General features: G+C 37.9%; 1 protein-coding gene across 8 annotated transcripts; it reads left to right on the top strand.

Annotated features, from left to right (window-relative positions):
- Positions 1 to 471: 471 nt before the first annotated feature.
- On the top strand, positions 472 to 23,125 carry TEX9 (testis expressed 9). Of its 8 annotated transcripts, none has more exons than XR_008578622.1 (12): positions 472 to 883; positions 998 to 1,089; positions 2,042 to 2,105; positions 3,659 to 3,729; positions 7,402 to 7,450; positions 8,471 to 8,556; positions 10,069 to 10,247; positions 14,077 to 14,159; positions 14,710 to 14,883; positions 17,484 to 17,596; positions 18,055 to 18,189; positions 18,647 to 18,781. XR_008578622.1 is itself a non-coding variant. In XM_054836873.1 (12 exons), exons 1-12 carry the CDS (start codon positions 833 to 835, stop codon positions 22,718 to 22,720), a joined length of 1,197 nt encoding a protein of 398 aa, XP_054692848.1. In that variant the 5' UTR covers positions 472 to 832; the 3' UTR covers positions 22,721 to 23,125. The 8 variants fall into 8 exon arrangements, 7 of the variants coding, with proteins under 7 accessions (XP_054692848.1, XP_054692849.1, XP_054692850.1 ...); XM_054836873.1 differs by lacking the exon at positions 17,484 to 17,596 and adding an exon at positions 22,643 to 23,125; XM_054836874.1 differs by lacking the exons at positions 14,710 to 14,883; positions 17,484 to 17,596 and adding an exon at positions 22,643 to 23,125.
- The last annotated feature ends 415 nt before the right edge of the window (positions 23,126 to 23,540 follow it).

Genomic DNA, 23,540 nt, shown 5'->3' with positions numbered 1-23,540 from the left:
TGGGAAAGGAAACCAGAGTGAACAAGCAGGTGAGTGGGAGAGTGACGGATGTAAGAGGGAACAGGCTCGTGGGTGACCGGGAAGGAGAAACGCAGCGAAATCAAACAGTGTGGGGGTGAGAGACAGAAATAATGGAGAGACTCAGACACATGGCAAAGGACAAGGCTAAAAACAGACAACAATCACAGAAAACTGGGAACAGACTACGCAGAGAGACAACAGCACAGAAGAGCAGTAAAGAGAGTGGAACAGTTGCCGTAATGCTGCAAACGCAGAACTTCAATACACTGAGATGAAGGGATGATGGCAGGACAATGGACAATATGTAGCGAGGCCAAAAGGCTGGCACAGAAGGGATGTAAAAAATATTTATTACAATAAGAAGTGTAATGCTTCCTCAGACCTTATCACTTCCCCCTCACCCCAACCCATGTTGGCCCAGCACCATGCCAGGAGCCAGCTGATCCCTGGCCTCTGGTCAGGGGTTCTGTCCCCATACCCTCAGGCTGCAATCGCTGTCACAAGGGTCCTGACGTGGTGTCACCCTGGCACCAAACTGTGTGAGGGAAAGGGGGACGAGGGAGTTCAGCTTCCCTCCGCCGGGCAGCGAGGGCTGAAACGTGGCTGCCCTGTCCCTGCCCTCCATAGCCAGCAGTGCCAGGAGGCTTGGCCGGGGCTACAGGCCGCGGTGGGGAGGAAAGCAAACAGCGACGGCAGCCGTCCCTCAAGCCCCACGGCGGAGCAGAGAACGGAAGCAGAGCTGCCACCACCGCGGCGGCAGCCGGTTGCCCTGGCGAAGGCGACGCTACGCAGCAGCCTCCGCGTGAAGAAAATGGCGGCGGGCGGCGGCAGCGGGGTTCGGCGGGGCGGGGGCCTGCCAGGGGTAAGGCGGCGGCTCGGGCACGGGGAGACGAGCGGGGGCGGCGGGAAGGGGCGCGGGGCAGGGTGGCCGGGCCGGGTCGTGCCCGCTCCGCACACTAACTCGTCCTCGCTGCAGGTGCGGAGACCGCCCGGCGGCCCCCTGCCACCCGCCGCCGCGGGGACCGGCGTGCTGAGCGGCGACTTGCTGACCAAGGAGGAGGAGTACAAGTAAGGAGGCGGCCGGGGCGGCTGCCAGGCCCCGTCACCTCAGAGTTACCCCGCTCGCTGCTGGCTGTCCTAACGGAGCTGACAGTTAATCCCCTGCATCGAGTCCCTCAACTAGTTCCCCCAAAGCGTAGAGGTGCAAGTACCAAAAGCAATGGTTTAACTTTCTCCTGGCGCAGTACAGCCTTCCTGCCGCCGTTTGACACAGGCGCCTCAGGGCAGGCTGGGCGCTGCTCTAGGCCTTGCTTCTATCCCGCCGCATTGGACATGAGATTTTTCAGCATTTAAAACTCTGACATTACTTTTACGTTAGTGCTTAAGCCTGTTAAAAAAAAAAAAAAGCTTAAAAGCTCTAAAGCGTGTGACAAATGCAGTGAAAGCCCATTTAAAAGCACTCTCTGTGTTACCTGTCAGTTCTCAGGCCCTGTGAATGGTGAGGATGTACAAGAAGCCATGTCTCAAACTCAGGCACGCTGCATGAAAAGCTATGAAGTGAAGCTTGCAAGAACACAAGCTTATTTTAACCTGTACATATGTATAGCGACACATTTTAATTAGGTGATCATGTAATTGTACATAAATCCTTCCCAACCCTTGCTGCTAAGTATACCTAAAGTAAGGACTGTGTTAAAAACAGAAAGCATTGAGGAAACAAAGATGTAAAACGTGTATTAAGCAATGACATGGCCAAAACCAAGGACATCCTTCACCTCTCAGAATTATAGTCTAAACCTTCCTGTTTAATGGATAGAGTGTTTTATTACTATTGATTTGACAGAAACCCAGGAAATTGTTGAAATATAACTTTGTTAATACCCTGAAGTATATAAATTTCAGTGTTCCTTTGCAGGAGTTATTAAAATTTCACTTAGTTCAGGCAGAGATACTGTCATGCTTACATTTATTTCCTTAAAATCTTTCAAAAACTCATTAACAAGCATTCTTTCTCTTTCAGGCGACTGAATGCAGAATTAGAAGCAAAAACAGAAAAGCTGGTGCGTCAGGCAGAAGAAGTAATGGTGAGCAGGTTATGCATAATTTAGCCTTGATTCACGTGCACACAGGGTCAAGTTTCTAAAGAAATTATTTAGACCATGACAACTAAAAGTATTTTGGTTTCAAATGCAATCTAAGCTTTTAATTTCTTTTTTTCTCAAAATTGTAAACTTCTAAAAACGCATCCAAAAATAGGTTTTTATATCATTTCATCAGGTAGGTAGATGCTCACATAGATGCATAGAGCATTTGTGCAGCTATCTACATAAAATGACATAAAAAAACTTGTTTATGATCTTAAAGAAAAGTATCTGTAGGTAGTTTTATGTCTTAAAAAAAAAAGGTATTTGAAAACAAGATACTGTTGCAATGACTTCCTAGTAAAATGGGATCTACATTGTTCAAGCTGAAAGAAATACAAAGAATAAACAACATAAATAGAAAATATATAGTTACTAAGAAGGAAACTTTCTTAAAACAGAAAAAATTTCTGTTTATTGTCAGTATTATCTTTTAACATTGATGTGGCTATGTATCGGAGTCAAATTTTTATATGAAAATTGCATAAATTTAAAAAAGGAACAGAAGAGGTATGGTTTATACCCAAAACAATTTGGAGGAGGTGTTCTGCATATTAGATATATTCATTGTAAGTGCACTCACTCAAATAAATGAGGCTTAAAAAGCAAATTATTAAGTCTTTTGGAAAGCTATCCTTGCATGTACTTTTCCTGCTGTTGAAACTTCATTATTATGTCCTGTGAAAACATTCTTCTCTTGAGGTGTGATAAGATGAGGCTAGCTGCTTGGCATTTGAACAGAAGCAGATGAAGCATCCAAAATAGCATCTAGTCTCTTTCCTTTAAAAAAACCAGCAACAACAAAACCACTTTTTTTTTCCCCTTCTCTAAATACAGCAGAAGATCAAATATTCTTAGGACACTTAATATACCACATGGCACTGCCAGATTGCACAGATATACATTTAACAACAAAAGAAAAACAGTCTAAGTTTTAAAAAAAACCAAACCACAACCAAACCCAAAAAAACCCCCAGAACACCAAACAGGACAACTTCATTTTGCTCTGGATTATGCTCTCTAACTGTAACTTAGCAACATAGAAGCTGAATTGTTCTCTAAAGTACATACAACATATCAGTGTGCAATTATGGTTGTATTGCATGAATATTTATTTTTAAGGCTTATTTTGCAATATGGAAAATAGGGAAAATTAAAAATTTGTTCCATCTTCTGTCCATTTGCTACTCCTGTGTTTCAGAGGTAAAGGAGGGAAGGTAGCAGCATCTCAGATGATGTTAAGTTGGGCAAGTTTTACAGGCAAAAGGCAATTCTATGTTGTGGAGCAGAAATAAATGTTGGAGGATAGCAATGGCATTTTAATTTTTAAGCCATCTTTTCCTGTGTTTGAGAAGTTCTTTTCCACAGTAGACTATAGTTTCCATTCTTTTCCACAGTAGACTATAGTTGTGATCTGTGATTTATGAATACGTAATTCATCTTTAACAGATTATATTCTCACAAAATTGACCTTTTTTTTTTTAAAAAAAATAAAGAAAGGCCAACAGGAGATGCTGTCTAGACCAGTTTCAGTACAGACTAAGTCAAGTGAAGAAGACAGACAGAGGTATGTGCTTTACAACTGCTGCATATAATTTTGGGGGAATCTCACACTGATCCTGCACACCTTGACTCGTGCCCTAGTCAGGCTCCTGTTTTATCTATCTTTGCAGCACACTGGATTGGTGGAGTCTAAATTTTTTCCTATTATTTAAAACAATACTAAGTAAGTGTTGTTCCTTGTTAGTTCAAGGAAGCCTTAATTTTGCTGAAATGTTTTGTCTAGGATGCTGAGTAGTGCTGACATCTGTAAAAAAGCAAGGTAAAGTAACAGGTTTCTTTGCAGTACAAAACAGCAGACGCTCAGCAGTAGATGGTTTTTAACCAGTTCAGCTGACAAAGCAAAGAAGTAGATACTGGTTCACATTTAACTTGGCCTAAATGTTCCTGGGACAGGAAGTGCTTCATAAAAAACCCCAAACATAAAAACCTAAGACAGACAAACATTCAGCTGCCACCCTCTGGAACTTGGCTATCATTACACTTCTGAGGCCGACATACCTTTGGCCTGTATGAACATACGTACAGCTGTGGGTTTTGGCCTGTATGTTCAAACCTGTTAGCTTTCGAGTGGATACGTAGTCGTATTTACTCAGTTGTTCAAGGGTTTGTATGTTAATAGCACAGGAAGTAGGCGAATTTTAGATAGACTAATACACAGTTTATCAATGATCTGATCTGGTAGGTTCCTCAATTTATGATGCCACTAATCTGGATAACAAATATACAGGGCCAGACTACAGGGTGCTTCAAATGTTAAGCTGCAGCTGGGAAACTGTTTTGAAATAGTATATATGGAAGTCTGCTAGAGATGATCAAATAATTACTTTTGTGCTGAGTAACAGTGAAAACAGAAAGTGAGTTTTTGAACATAAAAGGGTTTTCCAGTACACAAAAAGGTGTGACAGGAAGCCTGTGATAGAAGTCTATATCTGTAAAAGTTTGCTACTATAGTTAAAATTATTGCTGAGCTATTTTAAAGCTATATCTGTCAGTTGTAGAGGAGAAAAAAAAGAAACTCCATTTGTTATCAGTATAATCATGCTTTGCAAACAAATTCTGGATCTTGCTTTAGTTTTATGTTCTGTTAGATGAACAGTAGACAGAAGATTTTTAAGAACTTCAAACTGGAGTTGAGTTATAGGGATGTTTTATGAAGTAACGTGACGGGAGGATTCAGCCCCACAAAGAGAGTTAACAGTTTTGATGGTATACAGTTGAAATAAATGGGAGTGCTGGAAGAATTAAAAAAAATATTGGCAATTAGCATGTCAGAGTAGCAGCTGATCTACCAATTACCTACATAAATTAAAACACCTTAAAACAACCACAGTCTGTGTTCTGGTAAACATTTACGTGAGAGAAGAATCGAAATCCCATGCTGTAGTGAAAAAAATTAAAAGTGTGTGCTAGGAATTAGGCACACTGATTATCCATGAGTGAACATTGAGGCCATTCAATTAGATTAGTTGCAAGTATTTAATATTTAATTTAAGAAAATTTTTCTTTCAAAATTGCACAGGCAGATAGGCCATAAATCTAAAGAAAGGACTTGAGAGATTTTTGAAATATCCATTTGAAATGTCCATTGATTCCTTTAAGGAGAATGAACACTAAGGCCACTGGGAAGAAGGGCAGAAATTGAAGCAAAGAAAGAGGCAGTATTGGGGGGCAGGGAGGAGAAAGACAGGTTAAAAGAAAAAAATGTAAGCAAGGTAAAAAAAAAAAGGCAACAAATATTTAAGTCACTCTCCAAGTCAGTTGTATATTTTATAGTATGTTGTTCTGGAGTTTTCATGGCATAATTTTTGCGGAGAAGCTTGAATTACAGAGACAAAGCAGCTCCAGTGACACCGCATTGAAATCAGCTTTTGTTTACACTTTCACTCTTCAGAGCATTGCCAGGCTCATGGTGATGGGAACTGTACGCGCATGGGCAAGCATGCTATAGGCTTTGAATAGGATTAGCAAACACAAAGGGTTTGCTCATGCACATGCATCTCATGTTTACATGCAGAGATGGAACTGTTAAACATTAGCTTCTGTTTCAGTGTTGCCACAATCCTCTAGCTACTGATTTGTATACCTTTTCAGGTTTTACACATCAATTTCACTTACCAAACAACTATAGAGCTGTATTATGAGGTTTTAAAAATGGGTTGTCATGTATGGGGAAGAGGAAAGAAACCATTAAGGCTAAACAAGTTTGGGGCATTTAGTGAACAGTGAGGGGTTTGGTGTTTTTTTGGTTTGGTTTTTTTGTTTGGGTTTTTTTTTCTTTGTTAATGTTTTTTTTTTTTAAAAAGAAGGCCCTGAGACAACAGATATAGTAGGAACAAATTAATCTATTGATGGAAGGAACGTTATTGTTTTCTTGAGTATAGAGAGTGTTGTATTTTCAGTTTTTTCAGAATAACATATAACTGCTATTGCTGTGGCAGCAAATCCTCACCTCCTGCATGCTGCTAAAGCTAGCCAATAGGAAGGAAGCATGAGGAAAATAGGGTAAATAGACAAAACCTAATCATCCTATTCTTGAAGTCTGTTGCCAACCAAACACAGATGATTTCTCCAGGTTTTTTTGGATTAATAAAATCTGGAGCTTTGTGCAGATAATTCTTGTTGATGAATGGATGTCTGTGAAATGTTTAAAGACAAGATTTAAACATTTGCTCAAATCAGCTGGGCAAAAAAATTGAGGTGACTTGATGTGTCTGAAATTTAAATTTTATTCCAAATCTTTTATAAGCCAGCAGTTTAACTGAAGTAAAAAATTATAAAAGGTATTAAAAAAGTAGCCTTTCAGTGCAATAACACAGATTGACATAACTCATTTGAAAAGCAAAGAAGTTATATATATGACAAGAAACTTGACCTGAGTAGTACACTGCACGCTAAAACTTTCTGCTTGTTTCCAGCAGATTTTAAAAATAATCATTTCACCTGAAGTTCATTTACTAAGAAGCATGGGTTTCAGCTAAATAAGCAGATAATAAAGCTGGTTTTTAATTCCTGGGTTTTTTATCTGTAAAATTGATACAATATTTGTAATATGTATTTCAGAGAAAATTCTGAGGCTTAATTTATAAATTGTTCCCATGTCATATTCACTTGATAGTCCCTGTCAATTGACTTGACAATAATCAATCTGAGCGTACAATTGCACTCGCTCTTAGGATGTAGAGGACGCTAGTTTATATCTTCATTTTCTTTGTATTAATTCAGGGATTTGTATGTCAGGTGTATTCACTACTGAGCTGTGGTGATCTTTGGTAATGGATTGTCAGTCTCTCTTGTTGAAGCTGATCAAACTGCATACTGGCTAAGTACTCCCTGGTACAGAGAATCATTGATCTAGTAAGCCAGTAGTTGCAGCAATCACCTGAATTGCAAGAGATGACATTCAGATTCTGGTACCTAAGTAAACTATTATATCTGATACCCTAGACTGAGTAGGTGATTTAGATAGCAAATGAGGTAGAATTGAAAGACAGAGAATGAGACTGAATTTATGATCGAATTTAGTGTATGTTCCCACCTTAGCTATATTGTTTATTCTAGACATAGAAAATATTATTCTCCTGATTCTGATGAAGGGGTTTGAATTTTTATTGTGAAAAGTTTATTTTGTTATACATGTTCAGTGATTATTTTTTAATTTTTTTTTTTCTTTCTGCAGGGGTTCACTCTGTCCCGAAGTTTCATCTCTTACACACTTACGTGCCAAGGTATCAAAGTCAAAACTATCCTGGTTAATTTCTCTTCTAGTATAATTTCCGTATATTGCTGCTGGTTTTGAAGCTGTGCTACACTGGGGACTTACATGGGTGGGAAGCCAAAAGGAAATGGTGTTCAAAGCAATACTACAGGGACAGTGTTACCAGGGTTTCTCAGTGCCGCTGCTGGGTAAGTGGACTTACGTTGTTTAACTTTGTGTTCTAAGTTTCCTCATCTTTAAGTATTGACAGTAGTGCTCAGAGTTTTGAACATCAAATTAAAAATTCCAAGTGCAAAATATTAGAACATAATTCCTTTCTTCCTTTTTCCCCTTCCCTCCCCCACCAGTATAACACTAAAGGCAGTACTACTGTCTTCTAGATGTAATAATAAACAAGTCAAAATAATTGAATACAGGAAGGGAAATATAATGGACAAAGGAGACTGAGATTAGGAAAAAACTCAATAGTCTCTAATTACTATTACATTGAATCTTCTAGGAAGTGAGCTAAAGCTTCCAAAATAATGTGTTCAGTTATTTATCAGAATACAGTAGAAAAAAAGCCTAATTTTTGAAGAATATTTGAGTGAAAGTAACAAAAATGTTGTTAGTTCTTCTACAGGGAGTTTATAAGATTAAGATAATGCGTAAAAATAGCATGTTTTTGAAGGTATGATAAGCATTTTTCAAAGAAGTGCACTCTGTAGATAGTCCAATAGTTAATATCTTGATAACAGCTGAGAGCCTTACTTATGCATGATTTTATTATGAGTATGCAAAAAACTCCCACAAGCAAATGACTATTGGGTGTATTATAATTTGGGAATATGGACAGGAAAGTTGCAGGATAAAGATGAATGCAAATAAAACTGGAAAATTGTGCTTTTGAAAGTTTGAAAAGCATACTTTTAAAAGTATCCTTGAGTCTGAATATATGAAAAAGAAAAAAGTGAACACAAAAACCACTAGGAAAAAAAGTAATTCCTAACTAATTTTAAAAAAATCATTACTTTCTGAAAAAAAATTTTAGCTAACAAGCAAGAAGAAATGTGCTTCCATGCCCACGGCTCAGAACAGACCATACTCTGGAAGTAAGGGAAAAAGAACAACTTCAAGGTATATTATACATGTCTCTTACTTTGCAATCAAATATTTTAGTTGCTGTATCAGGTTATTATTATTCATGCATACTTCTACATTTATATATATTTGTATAAATAAATGTGTCAAACTTTTGGTCCTCCTCAGTCAGCTCACCACGTAGCTATCTCTGTTTACTTGCATAGAGCACCAAAAAGTATTAGTGAACATATGTGATTAATATTACAGCAATGAAACTGTTACTTTCTGCTCAAACGCTTCTCAAGGCTGACAGTTAACTCTCTAACTCCTTCAGTGAAAGGCTGCCTAATGAGCATACATGCAGGAAATACATCCTCTGAGGCAACATGAGAGAGCACACTGAGGTGGTGCAGACCGACTTGTCATCAGACTTGTCATGGGAAACATGAGGCCCTCAAGGGTCTCCCCTATTTTGGTGAATCTCGGGCTCAGAGGACAAGAGAGAGTCAGTAACAGTAGCACAGCTTTCAGGGGTTTCAAGCTGAAGGGCTTCAGTTCTGTAGACAGCAAATTCAAGGTTGTAAAAGCAAGAAATGGAGATCTGGACAGAAGAAAAGAGTAGAGAAATGGATAAAATCCTGGGAGCAAATTAAAACTGCCACAAGATATGGACAAATACTAAAATAGGATGAAAATTGTCTGCAAGGTGGCAGAACATGGAACTGTCACAGGCCAAGGTTGTCGTTCAGGACTTGGGAGTCAGTTGTGGACCCTTGGGACCTCCCTCGGGCAGTTCAGGGGAGGTTGTCGTGCTGGCACCACATCATGAGATTTAGAAGTGCAGATGCAGGACCTGTAGGGTGAACCCAAACTTGTGGGAGAAAGTTAGCAGCTAGAAGGAGTTTGGAGGCTGCACTGGGATGAGAATATGTTGGAATAAGACCTTAGGAGCTTCAGGTCCTATGGGAACTAATGTCATCTTTTTATAAAAGAAAGCTGAGGACATACCCTACATAGCAGATGTGTCACATACCTTGTGTTTTGTTTTTTTGAAAACTTTGGTATGCAACTTGTAGGATCAATGAAGCTTCCTAAGCCAGGCATAATGATACAGAAATTGTGGTAGTAAGGTAGGAGTATAGCTGGAGAGGACGGAGTTCTAGAAAAGTTAACACACAGGGGGAAAAAAACCAGAATTTAAGTCAGAGAATAGTAGCTAAAGTCAAGAGAACATTCCTCTGTTTCTTTCTTTTACTCTAATTTAGTTATGAAGCTGTTGGATGAGAAGACCATGCCAAAATCTTCTCTAGTAGAAAATGGTACTGTTTCTCTGCCTCCTACATTAAAATATGTAAAATCCTGTAATTGTTTATATGGAATACGGTAAAGGTATCTTACGTAAAGAAAATGAGAAATTGCCATCAATGCATCTTTCATACGAATGCGAGCAATGAAGTTGCATTAGGTAAATAACTCTGTATACTCTTAAAAATAGCAAATATGCTACATTTTTGTAAATTATTTTTTTAATTATAAATTTAAAATCTAGGGTTTCCTTTTTTTTAGTTCAAAAATAAGAAATCTGGAAGTACAAAGTGCTGATGATGTTGCAGTACTGGAGGATTGCATAGATTTTTCTTTAGGAAAAACAATAAGCAAAATAGAAGAAAAACTAGAGGGAGGAGGCTTACCAGATTGTCTAGATGATGACATTATTCCAAGCGTTGGAAGTGAAGTTGGAGCAGGTAGGTTTCCTCCCATAATTAAGTACTTTTATTTTTACTTCCAGAGATAGGTTCTCCTGAGGGAAAAAAGGAAAGATTTCTGTAAAAATTATAGGGAAAGTTCTAAAGCTCTGAAGTTAAAGGAAAAGAAGGTTTTTCTTCTTTATGTACTCCTAGAGGAAGATCAGGTCACATATGAATAATCATGGAAAAAAGTATTTCCGCCTTTGTAGGAAGACATTTGGATGGTTACATATGCTGAATATATGCATAACATTTGATTCATTTCACTGGGGAAATAGAAATACTTGATGCTAAACTTGTATTTCCAAAAAGATGAGCTTCAGTCCTTTGCACAGACTCCGCCTTTAGAGGAAGATGCCTTTCCTCAGATCAATGCTGTGGATCTCAGTAAGTGGCTTAAATGAGAGTAATGTTTCAGCTACAGTGCTTGAATGAGAATCCTCCAGATACTTTCCCACTCCAAATGATGTGTTTATGTTTGTCCTAGAAATAGAGTAGGAAAGGGGATTGCAGCATTTGCCAGTGAAGCTGAAGGCATGATGCACATCTGTCTTCTCAGCTCTGGTGTGATGAAAGTGGGTTTATGTAGTTTCTTACAATGCTAAAGCAAGCACAAAGTCAGATTCACTGCAGTAATGCAAAACGCCCAAAATCTCTTCTAATCTAACAGCTTGAATGCAACAAGCATGCCAACACAGAAATAGCTTGATTTCTAACCTCATGTAATTCTGTGCAGGTCTTCTGTTAGTAAGTCTCCCAAAACAGATCCTCAGATAGATTTTTTTATAGGTCTTGTTCCTGAACTAAAAAGAAATTGCTTTGGACTGCATTGGAAGCTTACACCAAATAAATTCAAGGTAACTCTAGAAGAGTTACTACTGGTGTCTAGTAACCAGGTTTTGTGGACGAAAGGCATGTATTTGAATATTGAGAATTGCTTCTGTAACTTTAATGATGAAGTGAAATTACTCTGGATTGATTTTTGCTTGTTAAATTTGATATTGACTATTTAGAACACTGCCTCCTTAATATGCTAAATAAGTTATTGAAGAGCATGCTAGCAGCATCAAACTCACAGAGCAGTTACAGTTTTCACAAGGAAGTGGATGTAGATAATAAATAGGCCCTGTTACAGAGTGGGCTGATCCCTTAGTGGGAATCTCGTGGTAAGGGATTCCTTAGGCTTGCATGCCTGTGCTAGACCTTTTAGGCCAACGTGCTGATAAGGTTCCATAGCATTGTCCCTTCCCTGAGCTTCTTGCAGTGCTCTTCCTGGACTTAGGCTCCATACCTTTATTTCATAATCACAGGTTATCACATTTTTCTGCCAGCACAGTAGCTTACACGTTATTTTTCTCAGGGGCTGTTTTTGTGGGTTAAAACTCAACTCTGCAGTAACAAGCAATGATAGAAGCACACAGATGTGTAGAAGACCAAAGCTCTATTTTTTGTCTAATATACCCTCACACATATGAACAAAATACCTGAATGTGTTGTCACATTTCATGTTAATCTTCAGATTATCTCACGAGTTCAAGACGCCTGTTCTATCTTGTAGGGTATCAGAGTCTCTGAGAAGTCCTTTTCTTGTTTACTATTCCCTAAACTGTTGGTTACTTTATAACCTAAGACCATCCTATTAAGTGATACCTCTCTTCCTTATCAGCCTTGTCAGGTGATTAAAATTGACCAATTAGAAGCTAATTGTTTAATTATCATTACCTCTTGTGAGAATTCAAACTAATTTTGGATCATAGCCACCTCCCAAGGCTGATCTGGTTCTAGTTGTGCTCTTGGATTTTTGACAAAGTTTACTGTTAAGTGCTCTTAATGAGACAGAGCTGTCTAAGACAGAAGAGAAGTTAGTCTGTAGACTAATAACCAAGTAAAAGGAAACAAAATGGTAAAAAGAAACAACCATTTTTTTCAGGTAGTGGTATAGTCCTAGAGTGATCTGTCATAGAGCTTATATTGTTCAATATACAGAAAAATAATCTGGAAAAGTGAGATGATAGCTGGTAAAGAGATTTGTATATGAAACAATGATTTTAGGATAGTTAAAACTGACATTGAAATGTTGTAGAAGAATCTCATAGTACTGAGTGAGGTGGTAGAATGGAGGTTTATATTCAGCATTAAAGAGTGCAAAGTAATGCTGATAGAAAAAAAATTCCAATGACACCTACTTCTGAGTTGGACTTTGTTTAGTTATTACTAATTAAGACATCTCCAAAAGCACAAACTTACTGCTTGTTCACAGTGGAAAAGGCAAACTGATTGTTAGAAATCCTTCAGAAGATAACAGAAAATGAAATATTGTACTGTTATCATTATGCTATTATAGAATCGATACCACACTATCTTGAGTATGACACACAGTTCTGCACACTCCATCTCAAAACCAGGCTGTAGAACTAGGAAGGGTACAGGGAAGAGTATATAGTAGCAATTAGAATCATGGAACAATTTGAATCTTCAATTTGAAAACAAAACAATTGAGGGCAATATGAAATATTCTGTGAATGAAAACAGTAATAGTAAAGGGAAAGCTGTCTTTTTGTAATGCAAACACTAGTAAATGCCACATTAAATTGGATTTAAAGCAAGCTGTACAAAGTGTTTTTCTTTCACATATTGCATAATTAAATTAGCCAGTTCATTGCCACAGGATATTGTGAATGTCAAACTACAATATGTTTTATGAAGAAAATCAAACAACTTAAAAATATAGAAGTACATGAAAGAGTGTTAAACTTCATGGCTTCAGTATGGTCTCCATCTCAGGATAGCTACTAGTTACCAGAAGCTAGCAGGGAAGTGACAAGAAGAAAAAAGTCAGTCTGCATCTTATTTTTTTTGTGGTGTTTTCCTAAATCCTACTTATTACTGGCCTCTGCAGACTTACAACTTAAGCTGCAGTTGACAGTTGATAAGGGAAGGTGGGTGAAATAGAAAGAATTCCTATTACAGTAGGTGAACACACGTACTCATCCATCCCTTCACGTTCAGCTCCAAATACTCCTCCTTTTTATTCTTTTCCCTTTGTACCTACTGTGGATAATGGTTATTCCGTTGTTGCTCAACTTGATCCCCATACTGTTTCCATGCTTTGTGCCTGTGGAAGTTCAGAGGGAGTTCCTTGTAAATGATCTGGGAAAGGGTGGGGAATAAGGAGTAAAAGAACATACTGTTCACACACAGCCTGTTTTGTCATGACAGTAGTATGTTTCTTAGCTGTCCAAGAGCAAGAAAGTACTTCATTTGGAAAAAACCCAGATGGTTAAGTTGCATTCATTTTAAACCATTAATTGAATAATGTTAGCAGTGTACTTAAAAAAAGCATAGACTACAGTGTGGGAGGGGTATTTACCTGTTAGGAGGGGTTTGCTGTCTACATTTAATTCCTTATTGTGAGCAGTTTAAAAGTACTTCGAGTGTAACTACACAGATTGATTGCAATGTAGACATACCCTACAACATAGGTTTTTTGACTTCAATCTCAAGGAATGCTGTAATGTATAGCATAGTATGATGAAAGTTTCCAATAAGTTCCAGTTTTGGAACTACAAGTATTTTACATTTTAAAGATGCCGAGTTCAGTCATTAAAAGGAAAACTCTATACAAAACTTTGCCTAGGAATGAGAAACTTGCAACATTTATTTAGAAATCTGAGGTTTTATTTGCCTGTTTCTCTTTAATAATTATAAACACCACAGTATGTTTTTAAAAACAAGATGAAAGTGAGTTTTTACATCGGTCTTGCTTGTTTTCTGCATTGAATAATGAGTACTTGTGGATATTAAATATAACTTTTTATGTTCACAGAAGTTCAAATCAGATTTCTTAAGGCAAAGTTACGTGTTATGAAGGAAGAGCTGGATAGCGTAGTGTGTGAATGCAGGAAAAAGGTAAGAGCTGAGTTTTCTTACCTGTAGAAACAGAGTAGGTTCCCCTTTAACAAATAATCACAACAGAATTCCCTCACCTTTCCTTTTCAAATATTAAGAACTAAGGTTGTATTTTTAACAATATCCTAAGAATTGAGAGTCAAGAATAGTATTTTCTTTATAAATGTAATCTTGGACTAAAAGCTTGTGAAATACACTTAATGAAAAAGAATTTGAGACAGGAAAGAACCACTGGGAATGCAGATGTGCCCCAGCTGTAGGGACACTGTGGTGCTGCAGAGTGCCCTGGCCATCACTGCTGGGCAGGAGAGCATTTCCAGAGCCTGGAAAAAAGGAGGAGGATACGGTAGCAGTTAAATACAGATTTTGGTATACAGAGAGCAGACGAGTGGTGCCTAGGGCTGGGTGGTGGTAGGAGAGGGATGTTTGGGGCATATCTACCATATGTATATTTTTACTGCCTTTTATTTACAAAACATTGCTATCACATTATCCTACTGCTTCCGTGCAGTAATTTAGTTGGGGTTTTTTGCTAATTACTGTCAAACAGGATGATGAAAATCAGAATTTAAAATCACGGCTTAAAGATACTGAAGAAGAAAACAGCAGACTGCAACGAACAATCAGTATGCAACATTCACAGACGGAAAAGTACAAAACGTTGTCACAAGAAGCAAACAAAAAAAGTGAAGGGTTACAACAAGAGGTCATTGCACTAGAAAAGGTATTGCAGATATTAGTCTCATTTATCTGACAAAAGGGAAAAAAAACCCACATCAAATCACCCTCTGTACCCTAGTTTGATAGATTCATATCCAATGATCCCACTAGCGTTTCAGTCTAATAGTTTTAGAAATTGTATTTTTAAATGGTCTAATCACTTTTTAAAGGAAGAAATAATATATTATGCTAATTACTTTTCTTGTGCTTCTACAATCATATATTTCTGTATTTTAAAATTAAATTCTTTTGTAAAAGAGCTGCAAGAGACTAAACAACCTTTTTAGAAACTGCTGTCAAATTCACAAAGGAATCTTGAAAAATACAGAGAAATTTTATTTTACTGGTTTTAATCATTAAAAATTACTTCTGATAATAAGAATTTTATTGTAAACTGTAGAACCTGGTGAACATTTTAAAAAAAAAAACCACCTGCAGCTTATATAAGTATCTTCTGCAGGTAGAGGAGAGGATGTGTCTTTGTTCTTGAAAATGGCTGTTTGAAAACCAGTTGCTCCAATTTGGATGAATCAAAATTAACCTGGCTCCTGCTGTAGGCCACATATGCAAAATTGTATATGTGCCTAGTTGTAGCAGATGGCCTGCATACACAGCTTTGTTTGTTTGGAACTTTATCTAAGAGCAGCATGTGTTTTTCTTTAATTACTCAGAGCTAGAGAGGTTGACTTCAAAATCACATAATACACATAGTATTGTGTAGTACGTGTAATATAACCAGGAGAATGTTTCACTGAAAAATTTGGGGAAAACAGAACACAAGTCAGCCTAACAAAATCTCATTATACTTTCATTAAATCATACTATGCATTTGTATAGGTATGCTTTCATCTTAATGTTATGGAGTTCTGGCATTTTAAAACTAAAACATTCTGAGTTTGTGTGTTCTTTTTGTGCAGATACTTGGAGGTTTTAAGTTCCCTTAAGTAAGTACCCTGATTGTTGATCCTGTCAGGAAAAATATTCAATGGTAATATTCATACTACTCATCGGCTCACAGGAAATAGGGCTAAGAGACTTACAAAGTCATTTAGGCCATTATCTTAAACCAAGACAGGATAGATTGTATCCAAACCATCCTGGACATAAGTTTGTTTAACCTGTACTTACAGCCTTCTGTGATGGCCATTTCCATAATTTCCTTAGACATTCTCTGCTGGTTCTTGTACACAGTCACAGTTAGAAAGTTTATCCCAGTGTTTAGGAGATGTCTGTTGTGATGAAAAGTTTATTCCCTTCTGCTGCACAGTTGCTGTATCCAAAATATGCTTGCTCCTGGGAGGAAGGCAAGCCGCCTGGGAGGGTTACTCATAGACGAGCCCTCTGGTATCGTGCTCCCTACTGATACTCAAGTGCCTCAGCCATGCCAGAACAGTGGAGAAAATCCAGAGATTGAAATGGGGTGCAGTTTTAGAACATAGTAGTTCCCTTCCCCCACTTAAAGAAACATTATATGAGAAGATTAATCCAGCTTTTATTTAAATTATTGAAGAATTGACAGAACCCTTGCCTACTGACACAATAAAATACTTCAAGCATTTTTAAGATGAAAAAATTGGAGTCAAATATATTTAACAATATACCCTCACTGGATGACTTGTAAAAAATTCCTTGATCAGATATTATGTATGACAGTAAATGTCAAAAAGCCCTAAAAGAATTATTAGAATTCTTTCATTAAATTATATGATTAGCTGATACATAATTTGTATTGCATGCAGACTATTTTTTGGTTGTTAAATGTTTGAAAGGCTATATCCCAAAGCTTTTCATATTAATGCAGTATAAAATACATAGCACTAAAGATTTAGTTGACCCCATTCACAGCTCCATCATCTTGATACAAGACAAAAAGGTCTGCATGCTGTGCAGCTTGTTTTCTGTGGAAAGGTGGGGGTCAGCTTCCAGCAAACGAATTTGTGTTCAGTGATGATGCATGTGCACGTGTTCCAGGGAGGGGCTCTGCCACCCTACTAGCCAGGCTTTTACCCATCTGTTTTTTTAATCATTCAGATACACAGGTTAGCAACCAAATAAAAATGTTGAAACAATATCTGTTTTTGTGAATTTTTGGAGGAGACATGTTCACCAATAGAATTTTGGAGGATTAGTGAGATGCATCTTGCTCTCCTATTTCCTTCATCCATTTTGGAGAAGATTCAGAGCTTCCCAGAAATACCTATTCCAGTCCTAACTTCACCATAATGTCTTTGCTGCAGACACTCATCAATGAGTATGTATTTCTTGGATAAGTGATGTGGAAATTAGAAGTAACCACCACAAGAGCTGGTGTGGAATTGAGAAAATAGAACAGTTACTCAGAAATAAGGCAGTCTGAGAGTAAAAGGTTAACAATAAGTCCCCTCTGCACTCTGATTTGGTTAAAACAATCTCTCTGTGCCCATTACTAAAAATTTGATAATCTTGTAAAAGAAAGTCTGTTTCTTTTTCACAGATGACAAGACGTGCTCTTTCTGCCAGAATTGTTTATTTCTTCTACTTTGTCTTTTATCTATATTCCCTGATCTTTAATCTCATTATTCTGTTCCTCATCTTGGTCTCTTTTTCTCATTTCCTCGCTTACAGCGCTGTGAAATACTATCATCAGAGATAAGAGGGAACTGTTTTGATTGTTGCCATAAACACTTGATGAACTATTTTCTGCTAGATGAAATAGTTACTACCCTCAGCCATCTTCGGTAGGCTGTTTTAACTTTTTGTTGGTAATTGTATGTAGTAATCTCTGGGGAAAACAGTTCAAAGGAACAGGTGGGAAGAAGCAGCTGAGAATGCTGGCCACCATTCCAAAATCTGCCAAGGAGTGGACGTACAAACTTTTTTTTTTTTCTCTTTTTCTGACTGAGCATACAAGGTTTTTCAGTCAATGCTGTGGTCTGACATGATCAGTGCCACAACTATTCTAAGAGAATTTTAAAACAAAGATGAGAAAGATCCCTTTTCAAGATTTCAAAGGAGAAGGGGATGTTTTAATGGTGGAATTAATGGTCTTTGAGACAGATTCTATCTGCAGGCCAAACAAGTCCACAGACTCTTAAGTTTCCAAGGGTGAGCCTTGCTGTAAACAGGTTGTCTACATGGGATTCATTAAAATGCCATTATTCATACTGTTTGGTTTTATCCTTTGCTTCTTAAATAGGAATTGGAGAATCTAAAGCGTGTACAAAAGCAGGCCGCAGCCAGTCAGAGTGCAACAGAGGTTCGCTTAAACAGGGCCCTGGAAGAAGCAGAAAGGTATAAAATGGAGCTGAATAAACTGAAGCAAAGTAACAAGGTACAGTGGCTTAGGAAAACAAGTTCCAACCTGTGATCACTCCGTAACGCTAGGATGAGACAAAATGCTTGATTAGGTTTGGATGTATTGTGTCTCTTACAGACAGTCCCAAAATTAACTTAGAGCAAGTCACCAAAGGACTTGATAACTTTATCTCAGATGACACTACTGCAACCTATGTAGGAGGAAGAAATGTACAGAATAAAATTCTAGCCTTTCCGATTTTCCCCTTTTGTGTGAAACTAGATGTGTTTAGAGCACAGGCAAATCATGGCTGTTGTCTTGGAGATTTTCTTTTCTTTTTTTAAGTTTTGATGTGGGAATATTTTGATTAATCCAGTTTCAGAAACGTCATGTCTGGCTACCGTTTGTAATTTTTGTTATGTAATGCCAAGTTTCATTGGTTAAAGGCACTGCTTTAATAAATAATACATTTCTCCTTTTCTTTCCCTTGTAGGATGTAGCTAACCAAGAACTCAAAACAATTGAAGAATTGAAAACAGAAAACAAGAAACTACAGAAACAAAAAGGAGAGCTAATGACAGGTTTTAAAAAGCAGTTAAAATTAATTGATATTTTAAAGAGACAGAAGGTAAGGACCAGAGCACCATTATATTTCAGTTAACAACCTCTATCTAAATGTGTCTGTTGCCAAGTAAGGTAATCCTGTAAACTAGAGCCCCAAGACTGGGAGGTTTCAATGCAAGGGAGCAGCAGCCTCACTTTTATTAGTGCACATTGCTAACATTTTGCTTTATAGCAAAAGCTGATCTTCTTTTGAATTGACTCCATTCCTAACTTTAAACATTCCCTGTCACGGTGAAGGATTACTCCTGACAAGCTTTAGGACCGGGAGTATCTATTTGTTCAAGAACAAATACTGTTCAGGTAGTAACAGCAACTCCCTTTGGTGCTGTGTCAGTAGAATCCAGTTTAGCACGTGAGAAATTTTTTTAGTTTTTTCCCCCCAGCATATTACTTGTATCAGCAGCTGTAAAAGCGTGCCCTCTCAGGAATGAGCCATTACATTTAAGACCTACTTTCTTTCTGGGTTCTCTAGTAACATCGTTTCTTTTTATTTATATTCTGAGGTGTTCTATAAACGTACAGTTCTGCCCAGATGCAGATCTCCTTGTGTGTCAGACAAAAAAGGAAAGAAAAAGAATATTTATCCTAGGTGTGAATTTACTAGATGGAAGGAGGGGAGTTGATCTCCATCCTTTTGCAGTTCCTGTAATATCATGCATACTTTCAATCACACACAACATAGTAACATCTGCATGGGTGTTCCCATCCACACCGCGCTTGCAGCTAGCCTTACATTGAAATCCTGCAGTCAGTTTGTATCTCTCTCCGTTCCTCTCCCTTGGAGCATAAAAGGGAGGGCAGGGGCTACTGCCTTTCGGTTTTTATAGCAGCTGAAGCTGAAATTGAATAGAGGGTAGGCAGTAAATACTTGCTGACAATTCATGCTGAACAATTAGTGATACAGCTTTCATAGAAAGTTGTAGTGAAATGTGGATTAATGCTTCAGCTAGAATATAGCTAAAAAATTATTTAACTATTGTATTTGATAAAGCCATACCAACGTCCCAGAAAGGAGGGACTTGCAAAGAGAAACCTCAGACACTGCAGAGTAGATAAATACCTTACATTTCTCAAAATATATTTTCAGCAGAGACCTGTCAAATGAGCTTTGATGGTTCAAATTGAAAGAACCTGTGAGTTTACATGAAAGCAAATTAAAATGATTGTATACTAAGAGAAGTTGCCCAAATCATTTTCCACTTACTGATGCATTTAGGCGTCATAGTTCCATCACACCTTTCACTTACCAAGTAATTGGGATAGCGTGCTGTCATTTGTATCAGTTTTCCTTCTGAGGCTGCACAAGACACATGCAGAGCTATGGGCTTCACAATTGTCGAGATAGGATCTGAAAGTCATAGAGAGAGTCACCTCTCATTGTGGACTCTGCTGCACCTAACGTGACTCATTTTGGGATGGAGTTAATGCACTGTTTGTGCTCTCAAACCAAAGCTCTAAGAGAGCTAAAGCAAGTGAGGTATGGTGACTTGTTGAGCAGAAGCACCTTAGAAGGGCCAGCCTTTGAGATAAGAAAATAGAACATTTGATTTACCCTTTGAGCACTGCAGTGATCATCAGACATTCTGTAAACACTCGTGAAGATGTTGAGCCTCGCCAGAGGAAGAATAGTTCTGTGTGGAGTGGCAATTAATGTAACAAAATACACGTACTTACCCTAAGAACTAGGAATTGCAGTATGGAAATACCCCCTTGAATCTGGAATACATCACCACCACAGGACAAAGGGGGATAGGCAATTGGCATAAGAGGAACCAGAGCTGCTCGTGCATTGCCAGTGAAAGAGAATTCTTCTGGCAGTAACAGGATGCAGAGCAGATCTTGGGGATTCATCTAACAGAAATAGCGCTGGTCTAGCCTTTCGCTGGCTTTTCTAGCTCTTCAGCTTTGTCTTGAGAATGAAAAAAAATGCAGCATTCATGCAAAATATACTCTGTATGGTATCTCATTGTCCTCTGGACCATGAATTCACTGAATTAGGTGTCAAAGAGCAGTATTTCTGTTTGACTGTCAATCAAAAACATAGTCTGAGGTAAACTTCACAAAACTTTGTTGAATACATTTTAGAAAAATTATGAATATCAGAACTGCAGATAGTAGAGGAAGCCACTTACCTTTTCTCACAGAACACGTTATTTACTCACAGGAGGAGGATGCTGTTAGTTCTCCTTTCAGAACAACGATTGGAAGAACTTGAAAGAGAATGGTGCCCACTCTGCCGTTTATAACTTCAGGCAGAAGGCACAGGGGAAGGGCAGCTAAAGCTCACATGCGCTCAACACACTAATCACCTGAAGAACTTCCAGTCTGCTTCACACAAGCCTTTTGTTGAACAAATGAGGAAAACCTAATTTGGGCCATTTGTGTAGTATTTGTGTGGCAGGTTCAGCTGCAGTTAGCAGGTACTGCTAGCCTGAAGGTGAGGATATGCTACCACATGGAGAATGAAAGAGGAAAAAAATCCCCAAAAGGTATTAAATATCAGTAGTAGGATGAGTTGCAGCTGGCAGCAAGTAGTAGCTGGTGTTCCAGTTGGTCTCTTCAGATCATTCTCTGCTTGTCTTGAGAGAGAGAATGTAATAGAAAAATCGTAGTTTTAAAAGGGATGAAGGGAAGTTAGTCTGAGCTTTACAGAGCTGGAGGGTGTTACGCTGCCTCTGGGAACTGCAACATGCTTTGTTGTCATTTTGAACTGACAATATGTCTATATAAAAAAAACCGCAACAGACTCCTTGCAGACATGAATTGGTTCCTGTTCTTCAAAACATAACCATTTTATTAAAGTTTGCAGTAAAAACTATTTAGCTGGGACACTTTCCTTTTGACTTTGAGGGCTGATAGGTAAAGAGTTTCTACTCTGGTGCAGGGATGAAGACATGTGGTACAGCTGTGACATCAGCTGGAAGCCAGGGAGGTTTCAGACTTTCGGCCTGCTGCGCCTCTTTGCTTGCTAGTTCTCTGCAAATACACTGACCGTTTAGTACTTGTTTTCTCATCAAACCTTGATGACTCTGATGACATTTTTCCAAGCAATTGCATTATTTGAACAGAAAATAGCCTTGTTACATGTTAAAACTTGTTTGTTCCTTTCAGTCTTCCATTTAAAATAATGTGCTATATCCTATGCAGTGCAAATAAAAATTCAGACTACTGTATGATTTTTAAATATACACATACATACATATGTGTGGGGGGGTGTGTGTGCCACATATGTGGACCACAGATGCATGGTGATACATGGCAACACAGCTACAGTGGTCAGCTCCAAGTATTTCTCGTTAAGGTATAGAATGGTCACTTTGTTTTATGCCAATTGTTAATTTTTAATGGTGTTGTGTGTGATATAATGTTAAATGAGGATTTAACTAAACAATTTATTAGAGATGCTAGCATGCTAAATCTTAATGATGTATTTTATTTATAGTAGCTTTAAAGTTAAGCTGTATATTGATCAGCTTGAAAGAATGTATACCAGTTTTCTTATACATCTTTAAAGGTCACAAGAGTTGTCAGATTTTCAGTATTTTCCATGCCTCATTAAAACTGAAATATTTTTAAATTAATACAAGAAACTAAGAAAAGCTATTGGTCCTGTTTTACTCGAGGTGAAGCTGCAATGTTTAGCATAGAATTTATCACATTATCCCTACACTATTAAATTTTTGCAGAAAAATATGAATAGCAGCTTCAGCTTAAACAGGTGAACATACATCAAAACCACAGTACAAAAAACCAGAACAATAGATTTGAAGGCCCTTTCAGCTATCCCAGTTCTACAGGATTTTGTATTGCTCATTCACACTGTTTCACCTTCTGCTCCTAATTTATTTTATTTACTTATTTACAGATGCACATTGAAGCTGCTAAGATGCTTTCTTTTACTGAAGAGGAATTCATGAAAGCTCTTGAGTGGGGAAATTATTGATTCCATATAAAACAACTTCCATTTGAAATACAAAGCAGATAGTACAGTATTTTTGCACTGTGTATGAATGCTTGTTAGTAATAATAGTTAATAACTGTGTATCCCAGTGAATCGGTTTTGTTGATTTGCTTATGTTTAAATTGTTTAACTGTTACAAGCCTGATAGCTTGCGTTGTATAGTATCACATGAAATACAAATTTCTAGTGAAGTTTCAGGCCAAACTGCCTATTCTGTAATGAGCAGAGAAGCACAGACCATGCAAGGAATATTTCAACAAGTGAACTTTGTTATCAGTGTGGTCTGTTTTAGCATTTAAAATGATACCTTATCTACAGTAATATTCAGTCCAAAGAAGTCAGAGTTTAGTCTCAGGAAATTCCTTGTTGCAACAGAAATAAATTAAACCAGTGATCCAGCTGAGAAGAAAATGTCATGTCCTTTTTAAAACATGTGGTTGGAAAATTGGCCTTGTCTGTTCTCTGTAACAGATCTCCCCTCAAAGCTACTTGGTCTGGCATCTAATTTCAGCACCAACAGCTCTTTTATAGAAATGATCATAACTTATATTAGCTATTACATCTTACACCCTGGCTGGCAAAAACGTACATGAGACTTGCCCCTCACTATCCACATAGGCTCCAGAATCCGATACAGTCCTGTTGGTTAAAGTAGCTACTTTAGTCAAGGTGAAAATACTGAACCTGTCCCTGGCCATCAGCTGCTGCTTTGGGATACAGTCAGCAGGGAGGGCTCCATATTCACAGGTGCTCTAAAGTATTACATCCTTAAAGATTTCATTACGCCATCATTATAAGCAAG

This window comes from Grus americana, chromosome 10, assembly GCF_028858705.1.
Source record: "Grus americana isolate bGruAme1 chromosome 10, bGruAme1.mat, whole genome shotgun sequence".
Taxonomy (NCBI): Eukaryota; Metazoa; Chordata; class Aves; order Gruiformes; family Gruidae; genus Grus; species Grus americana.
The sequence above is the reverse complement of the archived record's forward strand: the minus strand, read 5'-3'. Positions and strand labels throughout refer to the sequence as shown.